Raw genomic sequence first — 19,205 nt, 5'->3', positions numbered from 1 at the left:
GACATGGACACAAAATTACAAGTTTCAGGGTGGGTTTTTTTTAACAACACCACTAAAGCACATTGATTAATAATTAATCATGTGCTATTGGATGTCAAACATTTGGTAATTTTAATATGTAGTCTTCAGAAGACACCTGATACATTTTTCCTAAGTGGCTAGGGAGCTTTTACATGCACTTTCCTACCAACGGAACAAGTCGTATCTCAGCCTTTGGATGTACATGGAGAACATGGACATTAGAAAACAACTGGACCACGTTTGTGACACAAGATATACATGTACATATTCAACAAGACTTCAATATAACGAGCTAAATACAGTTGTTACTGAACTCTGCATCAAGTTTATCAATTACTGCAGCCAGTGACTTTGTGTATGTATATACATAAACATATATACATAAATACACATACACACACACACACACAGGTGTGCGTGGGGCATCCAGGAAGGTCGATTAATCACACTGGAACATTATTTCTGTGAATCTTTTTCATTCTGTTGATCGTACAGTCGTTGTTTTGTTTTTAGTCATTTTTATTGTTTGAATTTGCGATTTATTGATATAAAAAAACCCGTCATCTTTCAAATTTCACTTCGGACCCCACCCCAATCGTCCTTCAAGATCTTTGGTGGTCATAAAACGTACTGTAATACTGAACTACTGGTTGTAATGTTTGCCCAGTTAATTCACTATTATCATATAACCATTCCCCACAGCTAATATACCTTACAATTTTGGCAATTGTAAATTGGGGTCCGAAGTGATTTTTGAAAGTTGACGTATATATATATATATATATATATATATACATATATATAAGTGGACTCTAAACCGGATATATATGTGTAATCCGGATCTACTGACTCATAAACCGGATTCTGTGTAATCCGGATCTCTGCATAAACCGGTCCATTTCTAAAGCCCCATCCAGTTACTGTGTATCTCTTAGGTATAAAATCTCTGCCTAATCCGTATTGTCTACTCGAGAACGAAAGAACCGTTCATGCATTAATTACCTCTGTCTACACCAGATTGGGATTTGACTGAACGACGGGCTGCTTAATTAATTGAACAATGATCGTCAATTGCCAAGTGATGAGGACGCCGTCGCAAGATCAAATACAAAATGTAATTGCACTCGTGTGAAGTTTACTCTTATTGCAGTAGGCCGTTGGATCTGGATTTTGTATTAAAATAATTTCGTACGTACAAATAAATAAATCATGTTTTAGGAAATAAAATCAAATTTAACCTAGTACAAATATTAGAACGACCAGAAACACGTTTAATATGCAGCCACTAATATTTTATGCAGAAAAATATATTTGATATGTAATTACAATTGTCAGGGTTCGTACGCGCCTGGAAAACCCTTGAAAACCCTTGAAAATAAACTAATGTATTCCAGTGCTTGAATACCCTTGAAAATCATCTTGCGGTCTGGAAAACCCTTGAAAATCATCTTGCGGTCTGGAAAACCCTTGAAAATGATAATTTGATGTCAAAAAAATATATAAACGCCTAAAACGGAGGCTTTATTTACTTTATTTAACATGTAATTAAATTATTTGTTTCATTTCCGCGGCATAATCAAATGCCAATCGTCTGGCCAATCGATGTTTACCGGCTGAGTTGACATGTGAATGATGTTTTTTTTTTTTTTAATCTCGCGATGCGAGAATCACGCGGCCACGAGATCCAAGCGACAGCATCGCCATATATTGGAGAAAAAAAAAGTTTGTCACTTTTTGCCGCTGGGTATTTAGCAAGTTCAGGGAGCGTGTCAAGTTAATGAATCTATTGTAAACCCACAAAGATGGTTGGCACTTGCGTGTTTAACGACCTGTGGAAACTCGGTACGGTCCTGGAATTTTGGTAAAACCCTTGAATTTTGACTTCCTTTAAGTGTATGAAACCTGAATTGTTAAAAAGTCTGTTAGTCGATAACATCTTTAAAATTGCAGCAAACTCAGGAATGTCCTTTTAAGTATATTTTTTATGTCTGTGAAATAATCGATTGCAAGTCTAGCTTGTATGACTGTTTCCCAACCATCCATGGGTTGAAATGACATTGTTGATCTCGATCCGTCAATCATTCAAGAACCATAACTCTGGATGAACTCTGTCTAAACCAGTCCTCTATGTAAACCGGACTATTTCGACGGTACCAAGTGAGTCCGGTTTAGACAGTCCACTGTATGTGTGTGTGTGTGTGTGTGTGTATATATATATATATATATATATATACACACATACACATACATATACATACACCCAACCATCCAAGGTTGAAGCATGTTATCATTGGCTAATTTTTTATCTAAGAAGTTAATGGTTTACTGTAACATGGAGAAAAACACATTTTACTACATAAAATGGGCTACTCTGGATCTTAGTTTACTGTCTTACCACACACACAAACACACTGCAACCTCACCTCTTTAAAATTATGGTACCTTTGATCTGCTGCTGTTTATACAATATATATGTGAATGGTTTCATGGTTGAAAGGTGGGTACTGGTTGAGAAGGGTCAAATTTGCATAAACATTTTCATAACCAGAATGTTGCTTAGGTTATTTAATTATATTTTGTAATTTTTAAGAAATTATTATTATTGTAGACCAGTGATCCAGATTGAATTTTTTTTTTTTTTAATTTAGTTTTGCAAGCAAGCAACTCACTGTTTTACTAATTTATCTGGAGGAAGAGGGTCACCTGCTTTTAGTTAAATATTGTTGACCTCAACTTTTTGTTTTGTAATCACTCTAGTTATTTTTGTTCATTAGCTTGTCAAGTAGAATGAGCCTTCAAAAATAGAATCAATGCATGCAAAAATCAGTAGAATCAGTTTTTAAAAATAGAACCAGTGCATACAATAATCATTAGAATTAGTCTAAAAATAGAACCACTGCATGCAGAATCAGTTTGCTTCAATATTGTATCAACTAATTTGAAAGAAAGACAAAAACGTTCAACAATTTGGTAAATGTTCTTAAACAAAAGAAAACTAGTGACTTCAAAATTAAAGAAGACACCGGATTTAACTGATGCAAAATCTGTTAGTGTAAGTAACAGGAGATTTTCAATACAAAATCAAATATGTAACTACAACTTTATTAAATGTAGTTTACTTTTAAAGTAGAATTTATGTTGTGGTACCAGATTGCAAACTTCTTTTTGTTATATATATATATATATATATATATATATATATATATATATATATATATATATATATATATATTACATGGGTATGTACTAGAAACAGTGTTTCAAAAGTAGAATCAACTCCTCAAGAATCGGTTTTGTTTCAGTAATTTTTCATATGACTAGCGTTTTTGTTTCAATATTTAAAATCAATTTTGTAGAATCATCTTGTTCAATAATTACAGAATCCATTTTCAGCAACTGAAGAATCAAATTAAATGTATCAGTATTTCAAATACTGAATTAACTAAGGAATATTCCATTGTTTCAAGTCAACATCTCAAGAAGAATCAGCTAATTTGTATCATATGTTCAATGAGTATATTTATAAACATGTTTTTTAAATATGAAATTATGTGGCAGCTTAAATTCAGCATGTATGTGTCTTTAATCTTTTGACATTATTTTTGGAAGATGTATAAAGCTTTGATTATCAATATTCCTTTTGTATTTGTTTCTAGCTACATGTATTCATCATCCAGTTGTAATTTGGTAATATAAATAATAGTCACATCTGCACACATATCATGGATATTATAATTGTATATTAAAATATACTATTACATGTATATTAAAAGGTACTATTATAGGTAATATAGAATACCGGTACATTAGTCTTTTACATCACATTTAACAATTCAAAATGAAATAGAATTTTCTTCAAGTAAGAAAATGTTTTAAAATAAATTTAGTATCCTAACAAATCTGAAAAATGGTGACATTTTTTGTATCTACTATTTTTTTCAAATATCATTCCCATGTGATTATTAGATTTTAAAATGCAGTATCCTGTTCCTGTAAAATTGTTATTTGTTTGATGTGGCAGGCAATATTAGTTTTGCTGCTCTAATGCAAATTAATATTTCCATTGCCTATCTGTAATGCCAGAAACTATGTTTTAAAGCGTGTCATAACTATAGTATTATCACCACTTCTCTAACTTAGAACTAACAGCAGGAATTACGCACCTTCAAGGGGATAATAACAATTAAAATTATTGTTTCCTAACTTCATAACAATATCTATAGGGATTTTTTGCACCTGCAAGACATGCGTTGGAAACAGGTTGGAGACACTACCCACTCCAAACTCTGAATTATGCATTGCCTCCAACCATCCTTCCCGTTAAAAGACAAATTATTATTTGACTGGCCCCTCCAGTTGCTGGCTTCATCCGAATCCTGTTGGTGGACAATAATATTTGGTATTTGTGCCTTTTGGTATGTAAAACAATTCCAGGAATCGTCTCTTAAGTAATAATGGTAGAACTTACAGCTCCTGTAATTGGAGTAGGAGTACATGAATTGTTGCCGTTTTTTGGAATAGGAGGACATTGTTGCTCTTCTTTTTGTTTTTTCTTCTTGACTGATGACTATTATATACTAAGACAAAAAAGTTTAGCAAATTATAGTTGTTCCATCCTCCTATAAAAATGTGTTTTTTTTAAAAATAATTTCCTTTTTGATTTGACATAAGGAAAAAAGTTAGTGTTTTGGAAATGACAAAAAAACCACCCAGCTATTTTTGTGTGCAATTTGGAAAACAAATGGCTCAGAAATAAATAACTTGTAATAAATTCTATAGTATAAAAAAAGGCGTTCCCTGTGGGAAGGACTATAGTAAATGAGCTTCAGTAACCGAAAACTCGTGACTTTCAAAACGAAATCGGACACTGGATTTCATTGATGCATCATGTGTCAGTACAGGTAAAAGAAGATTTTGCGATACAAAACAGGGCCGTAGCTAGGATTTTTTGTTGGGGGGGGGGGGGGGGGGGGGGGGCAACTGAGTAGTTACGTCTAAAACTCCTTAAATGATTCTGAAAAGAATTTTCTTTAAGTTTCTATAATTTTTTCCAGCCCTGCCCAGCTAAATGACATGAATAACTGTCGGTCATTGAATATATAATGTAGTTGTACCAAATTGCTAAAAAGAAATTGTCTTAGTATAGCTCAGTCTTTAATAGAGTTCTGATGTCACAAATTGTTACCTCTTATTGTGTAATTTGAATTTTAAATAGGTTTATCCATCATTTTGTATGTGTACATTTTATTAATTAATGTGTTCTTACATCAACGTGTGAGTTTTAGTATGGTACTGTATATGTAGTTTTTTTCCGCCAAATGTTACATGTTGACTACGACACATCAGTGTATGATAATATTGATGTATAAAGATAAGCCCTCATCAGCGAGTAATAAAAAAATACACTATAAACATTTGTGTAGGTTTTTTGTTTTTAAAGGTTTGTAAGGATATTATTAAAAGAAGGATAGAAATGCTAGTCATTCATCAGAGGTAGGACCGTATCTAGCATTTTAAAAATAGGAGGGGAGATAGCCCCCCCCCCCCCCCCCCAAACCCCCCAAAAAACTACAAAAAACAAACAAACAAAACAAACAACATCATAGCACATTGGTTAATTAATTATTGGCCGTTGGATGTGAAACATTTGATAATTTTAACACGTAGTCTTTTGAGGAATACTACAGTTTCCATTTGACACCGGGGATTTACATGCACTTTCCCATAGGGCAGGATATACCATGACCTTTTATACACCGGTCATAGGTTACTGGTTGAGATGGTGGGGGTTGGGGGTGATTGTGGGACTTTGGGTCCGCCGAGGAAGTTCGATCCAACGATCCAAACATCTCCGGTCATATTAACCGAGCTAAATACACCCCCCCCCCCCCCCCCCACCCCCCGGACACACACACACGCATACCCGACCGCCAGTGTCAACGTGCTTTGTGTTGTTTTTACTATTTCGACTGGTCGATATGTTTTCTTTTGATCGTCAGTATAGTCAATTAAAATAGCACCATCGTGGTTGGTCTAGATGTCCCACAGGTTCATGGAATTCTACAGTCCCAAGCCATACTAATCTTACCCAAGCAATAATTCATCCTGACAATTTAGTTTTTCTTTATCCAGGGGTGGGAATTCTCCTCGGACCAGCGGTTTTCCTCTCATGGAACATTTTTGTTTCCTCTCATTTTAATTGTCCTTTCCTCCAAAATGTGTCAGATGACACAGATTTTAACCTAGGATTTCAAGAATTTCTGAGACCCCTCTAGATTTCCTCTTTTTTACAGTTCCACAATTCCCACCCCATTCATAACAAATATCTAGATTCTAGAACTTGCCAGTTTTCATGTTTGTGCGCTTAATTATTTAAGGGGGATGGGTGGGTTAAATTTAATATGAAATATGTCATGTCACTAAATCGAAAATTACAGAGTTAAAAAAAGTAACTTTTAAGGTGTAAAAATGCTGGCAAAAATGCTGTTATTTCATACAGTGCAGAATTTTTGTTTTGGGAGGATGAAAATCAGTCCGTCAAAATATGTTTTTGTGCAAAGAGCTCAGAATTTCGTCGGACCGTAAGATCAGAACAGCTGCTCTAATTAAACATCACCTGGAACATCAAGTCTCTCCATTTGGAATTAACAGGTGAACAGTCTATTACTCTTCTGATAATTCCGGATGGCTAACTTCATATAAAGAGAGCTATTCCACATATATATACTGAACAAAATAAGAAACTTCCGCTAACTGCTTGAACACAACTTGATGAAAACAAACCAGGGGAATAATTGTTATATATGCGTTTAAAGAGTGTTCCATGATGCATCGTTTAGTGCAAAAATCATGGCCATAAGTTAACAGAAACTGGGAGAAATTTTGACCAAGTGTGGTAGGGGTTAAAAAAACACCCCACCCACTTAATAACGGGTATGACCACCTCTTGAATTGACCACTGCAGTGCATCGCAGGCGCATAGAATTGACTAAAGTGTTGATTTCTGCCTGTGGAATATTGTTCCATTCCTGAATGAGCGCTTGACGAAATTCGTTGACGTTAACGGGTGGGTTGGGACGACGCCTCAATCGTCTGTCCAGACTATCCCAGACATGCTCGATGGGGTTGAGATCAGGACTTTTAGTGGGCCACTCATAAATGAAATCAATGTTATTTGTCCTAAGAAAATTTACAGTGTCTAGCTGTATCATGCTGAAAAATCGAGATGTTGGCGTTGTTATGGAACAGGAATGACGTGATGAGCGAGAATGTCATCGCGGTAACGTTGAGCATTTAAATTGCCATCAATGACGACTAGTGGTGAACGATAACCATGGGCAATGGCTGCCCAGACCATGACACAACCCCCACCCCCGAAACGATATCGTTCAAGAACACAACAGTCAGCATAGCGTTCATTTCTCCTACGGTAGACGCGCACCCTGCCATCACCACGTTGTAAAGAAAATCTGGATTCATCCGAAAAAAGAACGGTATTCCAGCGTCGCCGTATCCAACGAGTGTGTACACGTGCCCGATTTAGACGATGACGTTGCGTTAAAACGCATCCGACGTAAGGACGTCGTGCATGTAAACCGTTCTCCCGCAGACGATTACGAACAGTTTGCCCACTGATTCGGTTATTATGAAGCCCAGGTGTGTTAGCAGCAGTAGCAGTGGCAGTTTGGAATCGATTACGCAAATGTGTGTTCATGATATAGCGGTCTTGACCACGCGTTGTAACACGCGGACGTCCACGACGTAGCAAGTCGTTGGTGCTTCCTGTCGTTCGAAATCTTACGCGAAGATTCGTATCGCTCGACTAGAACTCCCAACATGCCTTGCAATGTTTTTTGTTGACATGCCAGCATCAAGCATGCCAGCATCAAGCATGCCAATCACCCGTTCGCGTAAATTATTGGGTATTCTTGACATACTAAAAATGCTACAATGTAAAAAAACGTTAATTTTTTTACAAATTTGGAAGCGTTTTCGTTCGCTTGACAACAATGTTAGTAAGACAAGTAAAACAAATTGACCGAATACTACACGGGGCATGTCGAACCATGCATGCACGTGCAAATTGAATTTCACGTTGTCGACGATTAACAGTGCAAAAATAATCGATAAAATTCATGAATCCTAATAATACAGCTCAAGGCTAATACTACCTGTATAATTTCATTACACAATGCATTCTTTAACACAACAAATACTATATGTACAAATCGGAAGTTTCTTTTTTGGTCCAGTATATATATATATATATATAAATTTGATTAAAATTAGCTCTACTGGTCTACCAGTAATAGTAATTAACCTGTGGAGCTAATTTTAAATATATATATATATATATATATATATATATATATATATATATATATATATATATATATATATATATATATATATATATTCAATGACGCCTCTTTTACACTGCTCTAAAAAGATAATGAACGCAATAACTTTCCAAATAAAAAGGGAAAACGTTCTTCCTTTACTTCATTTTTTCAACTATGGTAAACAAAATTATCTTTAGCCCATTGGTCAACTTTGGTTACAATGTATGTCTTTGATTGGCGTATTTATGAACATCCATTTTTATTAAACACTAATGTCTTGATCCGTTTGTCCTCGATGTTGTATTTCTCTGAAAGGGCATGCTAAAATTAATGTTTTTGTTATACTAATATAGTGAACTATTTTTCAAACCGCCCCGCTTGTAAAGTCTGATAAAGCTATATACTTCTTGAGACATTCTGGATATGGTAAAATAAATATCCTGTCCACAATTGGTCTGTCGTCTGCTGCGAGGTTTAATCCATTTCTGATGGACACTCGACAAATCTCTTTCAGCGATCTGGGCGACTTACTGCGCACACGCAGCCAGTTCAGTAGTTCGTGTCGGCTGCTACCGAGCTCCAACATCGGCTGAGCCAGACGAATGAACGTTCTAGAAAAAGCGGGAATTCTCCTTGAACACTGATCAACTTCGTCCGGCGACGGTTGGTACCCCGACAGCACCATTAGTTTGGCGACGAAAGCCTCGCACTTAGCGAAAGCGTCCACAAGCAGACTCCGGGTGTACTTGCCTCGCCTCTCGAAATGGCAGCCGTTGTAGATGAGGAGGGACGCGGTGAAGCTGTTGTCGATGGACACGCATGCGCTTAACGGCGACCATTGACCGTCGTCCTGGCTGAGGCGACACCCAGACTCGATCAGCAGTCTGAGCATGTTGTCCAGGTTCGGGTACGTGTTCCTCTGCGCGATTTTGTAGTAGAAGATGCAGGTCAGGAACGGGGTCATGCGGTTCTGTGTACACGCGTTCACGTCAGCCCCGTGCTTGATCAACATCCGCATGATGGGCTCGTTGCCCGTCCTGGCAGCCTCGTGAATCGGCGTCCACAACAGTTTGTTGGCGACACTGACTCTCGCGCCCGTCTTACACAGCAAGCACGTGATCGTTTCCATATTCATGTGAATTGCTCTGTGGAGGGGCGTGTTTCCCGTGACGTCATACACGTTGACGTCACATCCGAGCGATATCAGACAGGAGGCGACGTCTTCTCGTCTGTGGTTGCACGCGATGTGTAATGGCGTCTGCTTTTTGGCGTCGGCCTTGTTAATGTCCCACTCCGCACTCACCAAAATGTACACTATTCGAATATATCCGTATTCGCACGCCCAGTGTAGTGCTGTCCGTTCTTGTTCGTCGGTACGTTTGTTACAGCAGCCTTCCAAAAGTAGGTTTCGGACTTTGTCCTCCTTCCCCCATTTTGCTGCTTCAAAAAGTAAGCTGTTATTGTCCATTGATACTGGCATTTTGATAAAGTTATCAGGACAACCAGTCTACTTCAGTTATGAATATGTGAATTTAGACTATTGAAACGTTGCTTATGACGTCATACTGTAAAATGTTAGATGTTCGTAATCAGGATTGGTATCGACAGTCTGTAAGTCCATTTATCCGACTCTCAATTCTCAGGTAAAATCTGAAAATAAAGTAATATATTACATTCAGATATATGATGCAACACATATTGTTCTTACTTTTTGCAACAAAGGACTTGTAGTCAATTACTGAGTAAAGTTAATCTGTTTATAAACACTTGGTGTTATATTAAACCATGCCATAAATATTGTATCACACATGCTATAAACATTTCACGTGGCACGACCGTGACGTCATGCTTCTTGGACGTTCAGATATCTGGAAGTTGTCGCAATTAAAACACTTGAAACAACTGTTTCATTCTTTCTTTAGTTATCTTATGATTCAAATATACAAGCCGAAAAATAAACAACATGCGTGCAGCATAAGAAAAAAAATAGTAATAGTGTGGCAGATGTTAACATTATTTTAAAGAGATATGTACGGCACGAGGTCTGCCTGGCAACGTAAAGTACAAAACATCTGTGTAAGAACATCTTGCAGCAATGTTGACCTATTGATGGGGCACGATAGGCAAAAATACTTTCCTGCGCGTAGCCAATTATCTTGATTTTGTTGTCATTGTAGGCCGAACGTGTTTCCCACTAATATATCTTTGTTATCGACTAAATTAAGGTCTACATATTAAATACAATGACAATAACAAGTTAAAATAAAGTTTGTTTTCTTTAACGACACCACTAGAGCACATTGATTTATTAATCATCGGCTATTGGGAGTCAAACATTTGGTAATTTTGACATATAGTCTTAGAAAGAAAACCCGCTACATGTTTCCATTAGCAGCAAATGGTCTTTATATGCATCATCCAAACAGATAGGATAGCACATACCACGGCATTTGATATATCATTCGTCGGATGATGCATATAAAAGATCCCTTGCTGCTAATCGAAAAGAGTAGCCCATGAAGTGGCGACAGCAGGTTTCCTCTCTCAATACCTGTGTGGTCCTTAACCATATGTCTGACGCCATATAACCGTAAATAAAATGTGTTGAGTGCGTCGTTAAATAAAACATTTTCCTTCCTTCAAATTCGGAACTCAGAGTCGCTTTAAACTTGAACGGAAGGGAAAAGGCAGACAGTGATAGAACTGAGTGTTTTAACTAACTTTCCATCACAGCAATTGTTTAAGCAGTGACCACTAGTAACTACCATGAATATATGGCCACGTACTTTAAAAAAATTATAAATTCAGACTCACTGATTTCACCATTTCAACACTGCAAAAACCACACTGGACTAGTCAACCTCAGTAGAATGAATAAAGTGTGTTTTGTTTTAACAACACCACTACAGCACATTTATTTATTAATCATCGGATATTGGATTTGGTAATTTTGTCTTAGAGAGGAAACCCGTTATATTTTTTCTATTAGTAGCAAGGAATCTTTTATATGCACCATCCCACAGACAGGATAGCACATACCACGGCCTTTGATATACCAGTCGTGTGGCACCGACTTTAAACGAGAAATAGCCCAATGGGCCCACCGACGGGGATCGATCCCAGACAGACCACGCATCAAGCAGACGCTTTACCACTGGGCCACGTCCTGCCCCAGAGTAGAATGAATAAGACACTGGATAAACTTAGTTGTAAAAAGATGAATAAAGTCTAGTCTATACAAATATGATATACTTAGAGAATGCTAAAGTCATTAATCTAGACTTTTTAAAGTTTTATGAGCGTGTTGGCTCTGGTCTAAAGGATGAGAGAAGAAACATACTTCTGTGTCGTGACCTCTCATCGACAAGCAACACGGAACATTTTACATGCGCTTTCCTACAAACATGATAGCACATACCACGACTTTTGACATTCCTGTCGCGGAACATTAAATTTGTTGGAATGGGAAAATCTTAACGAATCTGTTCTCTGGGGAGGAATGAGGGCGATCTTTTAACCCATGATCTCTCAGACGAAAGATCAACATAGAGAGGTACTACATGGGAACACAAAACAAAGAATTCTACATAACGTAATTTCTACATGTCGAACAACTGGAACAAGCTTCTAGCTACCACCAACACCAGCATGCATTTGTTTACCTTTTTCTAACTTCGGTACCACCGCAAGATTCGTTTCCAGAACCGGTTTTCTTTGGTTAACTTAAGTCTTCCCAATCGTATTACGCATATAGCTTCATTTGTGACCTGTCTGTCGTATTGTATATAATGGTGTTGGATAAGCTTGATATATAACGGTGCTGTACTTAGAATATCGTAGTGTGAGTTTCCGTTCTTTACAGATAACTGAAAATCTCCGTCTGGATATAGATAGTCTAATTTTAGACTGCGTGCGTAATTTTGCAAAATATCTTCTCGCGTGTTCCTATAGGTAAATAGACTTGCAAAAACGCTTTCTCTCTGTTTCTTTCTTTTTTCAGTTTAATGTAAACCGTATTTTTACGAAAGTTTAAAGGCACTGACCGTATACTAGTAATTATTAAACAGTGCACAATATTTTAGCTACTATACAGGGATGTTGCTGTTTTTGTTGTTGTTGTTGTTTTGTTTTTGTGGGGGTTTTTTAGGTGTATGTGTGTTGTTGCTGTTGTTTTTGTGTTTTTTTTGTTTTGTTTTTGTTTTTGTTTTTTTCTTTCTTTGTACACATCTCAAAAAATTGCTTAAATTATCAATTTTGGCCAATCTAATGTCTTTTTGGTCGTCCTGATATTTGTAATAGCTCAAAATGAAAATTTTAAAAATGTTTATATGTTTTTAATTGATTTTTATTTTTTAATAATAATAATAATAATAATAATAATTATTATTATTATTATTATTATTATTATTATTATTATTTACATTTTTCTTCTTGTAGTAAATGACAATTTTAATAAATCATCAGTACCGCATGTGCTGTTATCCTGAACATAGGAGTGTTTCCTGATTCTCCGCAGCCGCACACACGTGTATGCACACACTTCCTATCAAGCGGAACGAAACGGTTCTGTCTCCCAACTGGATATATCTAACAGTTATTGCACGTGTATGTAATATGGCCATGTGTATGTAACACTGCATCATTTTCTATAACACTTTTACAAACCACTTACACATTAAGCCAAGACTCAACGAATAAAGAACGCAACACAAAATTTTATTAGTTAACTCATACGAAGCCCATTGGCGAGGCAATGTTATATTCCACAGTGTGTGTTCGCGCATGCATGCGTAATATGCTGCCATTGTGTGATGACTGCATCTTTGCAATAGCTACATTTCTGAAAAGAATAAATTAATATTATTTAATGTATCCAAGCTGATTAATTGATCGGTTGATTTTATATTTTAATTAGTGTATCCACCATCTGTCTTCGAAGACTCGTGCACCTCGCGTATATCCAAACTACAAAGGCCACCTGTTATAAAAATATAATCCAAAGTTACCATCAGGCGACTGATACACATGACATATCTCTCTCTCTCTCTCTCTTCTTCTCTCTCTCCCTGAACTCCTCTCTCTCTCTCTCTGCTATCTTTATGTCTTGTCTCGTTCCTATGTGTCATCAGTCCTGTCAACTGTGATTCTCCTCCTCGGACTCTCTCCTCATCTCCTCTCTCTCTCTCTCCCTCTCTTCTCTCTCCTCTTCTCTTCCTCTTTTTTTTTCTTTCCCTCTCTCCTCTCTTCACTCTCTCTCTCTCTCTCTCTCTCTCTCTCTCTCTCTCTCTATGTCCTATTTCCGTCTCTTTGTCTCTGTATTCGTGCTCTGTTTTTATATATCGTATCTCTGTGTCTGTTCTCTCTCTCTAGTCTCTCTGTCTCTGTTCACTGTCTGTCTCTCGTCTGTCCGTCCGTCCGAGTCTCCCTCTCTTTCTCTCTCCTCACTCCACTCTCACACACACCACAAACACACACACACACACACACACACACACACACACACACACAAAGAACTCTTCTATACTAAATAGGCCACATGTTTGTTTGTATTTGCAGTTTGCAGAAGGGGGGTACCTAACTGCCCTCTCTAGTTACAATCAGTTGTACCATTTAATAGCACAGGCCCGAGCTGCTACTGGAAAATACCGCAAACCCAGATTTCTGACAACACCTTACAGGAAACATTACGTGTACAGGTAAAATTCTGTACATTGCTTTGTTATTTGCGGAGATTACGTGTCCTGTCGCTAATTTAAATGTTACCCTGTCATGTTGTAAAACAGTTTATATGCAGCCAGTCAAGTAGTGCGTAACATACGAGTAATCACAATTTAACTATGTGAGATTTTTTTTCCAATTCACCCGCGCGCATTGATGCACTCCTACACGATTGTGTATGTTTATATTTAGATGTAGACGTAGTCTGTATAAAGTATTTTGTTTGACCGAAATCGTCTGAATTATTTACCTTTTTCTCATTATGTTAAACATATTTATCCTTTGATGTTTAAAGCGGTAACTTGTAGTATATTTTAATATTTATTTTAAGTGTGTACACAATCCACTTTACGTTTGTGTTGTTGTTTTCTTTCTTTGTTTGGGGTTTTCTCTCGTTAATCTTCAATTTAAATTAAATTCTCCAATCTAAACTACTTCAAATGCATCGTCATCTTATAGGCTATGTGTAGATTTATATATAATTTACTTACTATTCAAACAATTCAAATAAAACCTGTAGGCTATATAAATGATGTATGTTACATCTAAAAGTAGCCACCTCAATAATACAGCCACCTGTGTTAAAAAAAGATATTTGTATTGTTCTCCAAAACAAACTAATATACATGCCTTAAGAGACGACTTTAAAAATGCCTATTATAATAATTATATAATAACTGAACAAAAAAACCCAACAAAAAAACCCAAACCCACAAACAACCCAGAACCCGACACCCCCACCCCCCCCCCCCCCCCACACACACACACCGTTTGAACCAATTAATAAAAAGAAAGAAATGTTTTATTTAACGACGCACTCAACACATTTTATTTACAGTTATATGGCGTCAGACATATGGTTAAGGACCATACAGATTTTTAGAGAAAACCCGCTGTCGCCACTACATGGGCTACTCTTTCCGATTAGCAGCAAGGGATCTTTTATTTGCGCTTCCCACAGGCAGGATAGCACAAACCATGGCCTTTGTTGAACCAGTTATGGATCACTGGTCGGTGCAAGTGGTTTACACCTACCCATTGAGCCTTGCGGAGCACTCACTCAGGGTTTGGAGTCGGTATCTGGATTAAAAATCCCATGCCTCGACTGGGATCCCAACCCAGTACCTACCAGCCTGTAGACCGATGGCCTAACCACGACGCCACCGAGGCCTGTACCCAATTAATAATACATCGAATGGCAATACAATTAACTAAAAGAAACATATGGGCTACATGGATATTAAAATACGATTTTCAAAGCATATGTAGGCCATAGTTTTCCAGATTAATATAAGAATAATACTTTATTTTACACCCAACCCCCCCCCCCCCCCCCCCCACACTAAAAAGAAAAAGAAAAAAAAGAGCCAAGAGTACTGGTGAGGTACATGATACGCCCGTCAGGAGTTTGTTTGAAAACCATATGATGTTCAGAATATAGACAAATTATTTGATTTATTTGTATCACGGAGACCTAGTAATTATATGTGACTCACCACCACCCCAAGTTATTCCTACATGTGAGGTTTGATGGTCCTGTATCCATCTATATGCAAGATGTGGTCCGGACAAGGATTTACTGTTGTGTGCAGTAGACCGTGAAAAGTAGGTCACAATGACCTAGTAATAGTACGCAACACACCGTCATCCCATGTTGTTCCTACATGTCAGGTTTGATGATGCTGTATGCATGTATATGTAAAATATGGTCTGGTAAAGAAACAGTTAACAGACGGACGGACGGATGGACGTACGTACGGAAAGACGGACAGACGGACGGACGGACAACGGCATACCATAATACGTCCCATCATAGACGGGCTATAAAAAACAGCACACACACATAAAAAAAGCCCCACAAACCAACAAAACAAAACAAAGATCTGGAAACGTACGATGACTGAAAAGAAATTGCATTTAATATAAACATATCAACATTTCGCGTTGTCAATTCATGGTCTTCTATCTAGTCTGTATGGAAAAAAGAAATTAAACGCTGTGTGAGTCAGGCGCACATCTAAATAAGCCAACCGAACAAAGAATAGTGAAACTGAACGCACAAGGAGATATTGATAGCTACACCAAACAATGATGTCTTTTTGTGTGTGTATAGTTAACAATTAAATAACAATACAGAATGCGCAAAAAAACCCAACCAAAAAACCCCTAACAAAACACACAAGTAACAAGTGTATAATAAAATTATACAAACCCTCAGATATTTCAACAGAAGCTATATACTTCTCTCATGCAGCTGCACAAAATGTCCATCAGTTTTTCGAATGGGCTGAATGAAAAGAAATCCCGTTGCCGTTTTCACATCGGATAATTTCCATACTCGGCGTTTGTAATCGCTGATTATGCGAAGAGGGCGTTGCGTATCCATTGTCACAACTCCGAACAGCTGACAACGAAACCGGGTTGCATCAAGTAACCAACGATTAGCAGTCTAACGGACTTTAAACTTTTAATTGTATTCAGGGGGATTATGTTGCTGCTGGTCTTGTCCGCGCGGCCAGTGGTTGATTTTAAAGTGGTTTGACCATCAATTAGTGGTGGATTTGCTCCTACCAAATACAAGGAGTTTGTTGTATCAGGAGAGAGACAGAGGAGAGAGACAAAGGGAGAAGAGAGACAGAGAGAGAGAGAGAGAGAGAGAGAGAGAGAGAGAGAGAGAGAGAGAGAGAGAGAGAGAGAGAGAGAGAGAGAGAGAGAGAGAGAAAAGAGAGAGACAGACAGACAGACAGACAGACAGAGACAAAGACATATAGAGAAAGAAACAAAGGAACAAAGACATACAGAGAGAGAGAGAGAGAGAGAGAGAGAGAGAGAGAGAGAGAGAGAGAGAGAGAGAGAGAGAGAGAGGAGAGACAGAGAGAGAGACAGACAGAAAGAGACAGACAGGAGAGATCGGGAGTGAAAGAGAGAGAGAGAGAGAGAGAGAGAGAGAGAGAGAGAGAGAGAGAGAGAGAGAGAGAGAGAGAGAGAGAGAGAGAGAGAGAGAAAGAGAGAGAGAGGAGAGACAGAGAGAGAGACAGACACCGAGACAGACAGAGAGATCGGAAGTGAAAGAGAGAGAGAGAGAGAGAGAGAGAGAGAGAGAGAGAGAGAGAGAGAGAGGAGAGACAGAGAGAGAGACAGACAAAGAGATAGACAGAGAGATCGGGAGTGAAAGAGAGAGAGAGAGAGAGAGAGAGAGAGAGAGAGAGAGAGAGAGAGAGAGAGAGAGAGAGAGAGAGAGAGAGACAGACAGACAGACAGACAGACAGACAGAGACAGTGACCTCTCTATCACTAACCATATCGTGCTTGGACCTTAATTAGATATTAACTGTTACATACAAGTGCGACTCCCTGATTGTGATACTACTTGAGTTGTCGACGCACCCCCACCCGTCCCCCAATTTTTTTTTTAACAAAGGTTCACAATTTTTTTCTATCAAATTTAAATAACGTTACGTAAACTTTGTTAGCGACTGTCTGAAATCTTAAAAGTTTTATAAACACGGACCCAGAGCGCATCAGTCATGTAGTAGTTTACTTCTACATCATTGCGCTTTAAATACAGTCTAAACGAAATTAAATCTTGGCCATTGTTGGTCCCAACACCGACACCCACACCCATTAAAAATCCTGCGTACAGGCCTGAACTATTCAGAATTTGAAATCTTACTTTAATTATATAACAAAACAAGCGAATGTCTTTTAATTCTACAAAATCAGATCCCACAAAATAAGCGGGCTCAAGTTTGTAGTAAGACTAGGGTGGGGGAGGGAGGAGGCAATGCAGTCATTTCACTCTACTAAATCCTCAAGTCGCTCATTATGCCTTATTTGTAGCAAGTGTTGGCTAGTTAAATATGATCGTGAGGTGTTTGTTACAGGCTTAAAACTGATTTAAGCCTAGATCGTATTAAACGACGCGACTCGGTTAACTGAACGCGACCCGTTCGGTCGTATCAAACGCCGTCGGACCGATTAAAAATCAATGGCAGACTACAAATAAACGAGGTGACTCAACCCGACAGATGTCGTATAATGTAATTTAGTCATACCGATTGGATCCAATATCCATATTTTTACACCAGACTATTGTGTTCTCCATACCGGTCTCAGTGGTGTCGTGGCTAAGCCATCGGACTTAAAGCTGGTAGGTACTGGGTTCGCAGCTCGGTCCCGACTGCCACCTAGAGCGTGCATTACACCGTTCATTACACCGAGGGAGGCGGGATGTAGCCCAGTGGTAAAGCTTTCGCTTGATGCGCGGTCGGTCTAAGATCGATCCCCGTCGGTGGACCCATTGGGCTATTTCGCGTTCCAATCGGTGCTCCACTACCGGTGTAACAAAGGCCGTGGTACGTACTATCCTGTCTGTGGGATGGTGCATAAAAGATCCCTTGCTGTTAATCTAAAAGAGTAGCCCATGACGTGGCGACAGCGGGTTTCCTCTCAATATATGTGTGGTCCTTAACCATATGTCTGATGCCATATAACCGTAAATAAAATGTGTTGAGTGCGTCGTTAAAAAATAAAACATTTCCTTCACTGCACAGACTTCTCTTTCAATAACATCTAACCTACTGTTCTATTTATTTATGACTTTATTATTGTTAGTTTTTAAAATGTTATTTTACTTATTTACTTGTTTTTAGATATATATATATATATATATATATAGTTTTCTTACGCACGTGATGCTTATATTTAATATCTTCTTTATTATTACCCACGTAATTATTTATCATGCATGTATGTATGTATGGTTCGTTTCGTTTATTTTACACATGTATTGCTTTTTCGTGCATGAATGTGTTTTAGATAGTGCTATAGCGCTCCCCACCATTATCAGATATTGTAAATATGTATTTATTACAATTTGCTGTTTTTATTAGAAAGCTTATAAGTTGTATAACTTGAAGGGACAGACCCTAGTTTCAGCCCATGAAAATTAACACCAAGTTTAGTTACTCTACAAACTTGTAACACATTTGGATAAAGTTACAACGGAGTGAAACACGAGTCTGTGACTTTGAAATGGTGAAATACACTCTAAAAATAGACTAAACCTCGACTTCATAACTTACTTCTCAGACGCACATGCATTTTAAAAACATATTAGAAATGC

The 19,205-nt window shown here is 37.8% G+C and overlaps 1 protein-coding gene across 2 annotated transcripts; it reads right to left on the bottom strand.

Annotated features, from left to right (window-relative positions):
- Positions 1-8,487: 8,487 nt before the first annotated feature.
- On the bottom strand, positions 8,488-16,466 carry LOC121388623 (poly [ADP-ribose] polymerase tankyrase-2-like). 2 transcript variants are annotated; one of them, XM_041520041.1, is made up of 2 exons: positions 16,294-16,466; positions 8,488-10,013 (listed from the first exon to the last, which is right to left on the bottom strand). In XM_041520041.1, exon 2 carries the CDS (start codon positions 9,841-9,843, stop codon positions 8,728-8,730), a length of 1,116 nt encoding a protein of 371 aa, XP_041375975.1. In that variant the 5' UTR covers positions 9,844-10,013; positions 16,294-16,466; the 3' UTR covers positions 8,488-8,727. The 2 variants fall into 2 exon arrangements, with proteins under 2 accessions (XP_041375975.1, XP_041375976.1); XM_041520042.1 differs by lacking the exon at positions 16,294-16,466 and adding an exon at positions 12,026-12,161.
- Positions 16,467-19,205: the final 2,739 nt, after the last annotated feature.

This window comes from Gigantopelta aegis, chromosome 14, assembly GCF_016097555.1.
Source record: "Gigantopelta aegis isolate Gae_Host chromosome 14, Gae_host_genome, whole genome shotgun sequence".
Lineage (NCBI taxonomy): Eukaryota > Metazoa > Mollusca > Gastropoda > Neomphalida > Peltospiridae > Gigantopelta > Gigantopelta aegis.
Note: the sequence above shows the minus strand (reverse complement) of the source record. Positions and strands in the feature narration are given on the sequence as shown.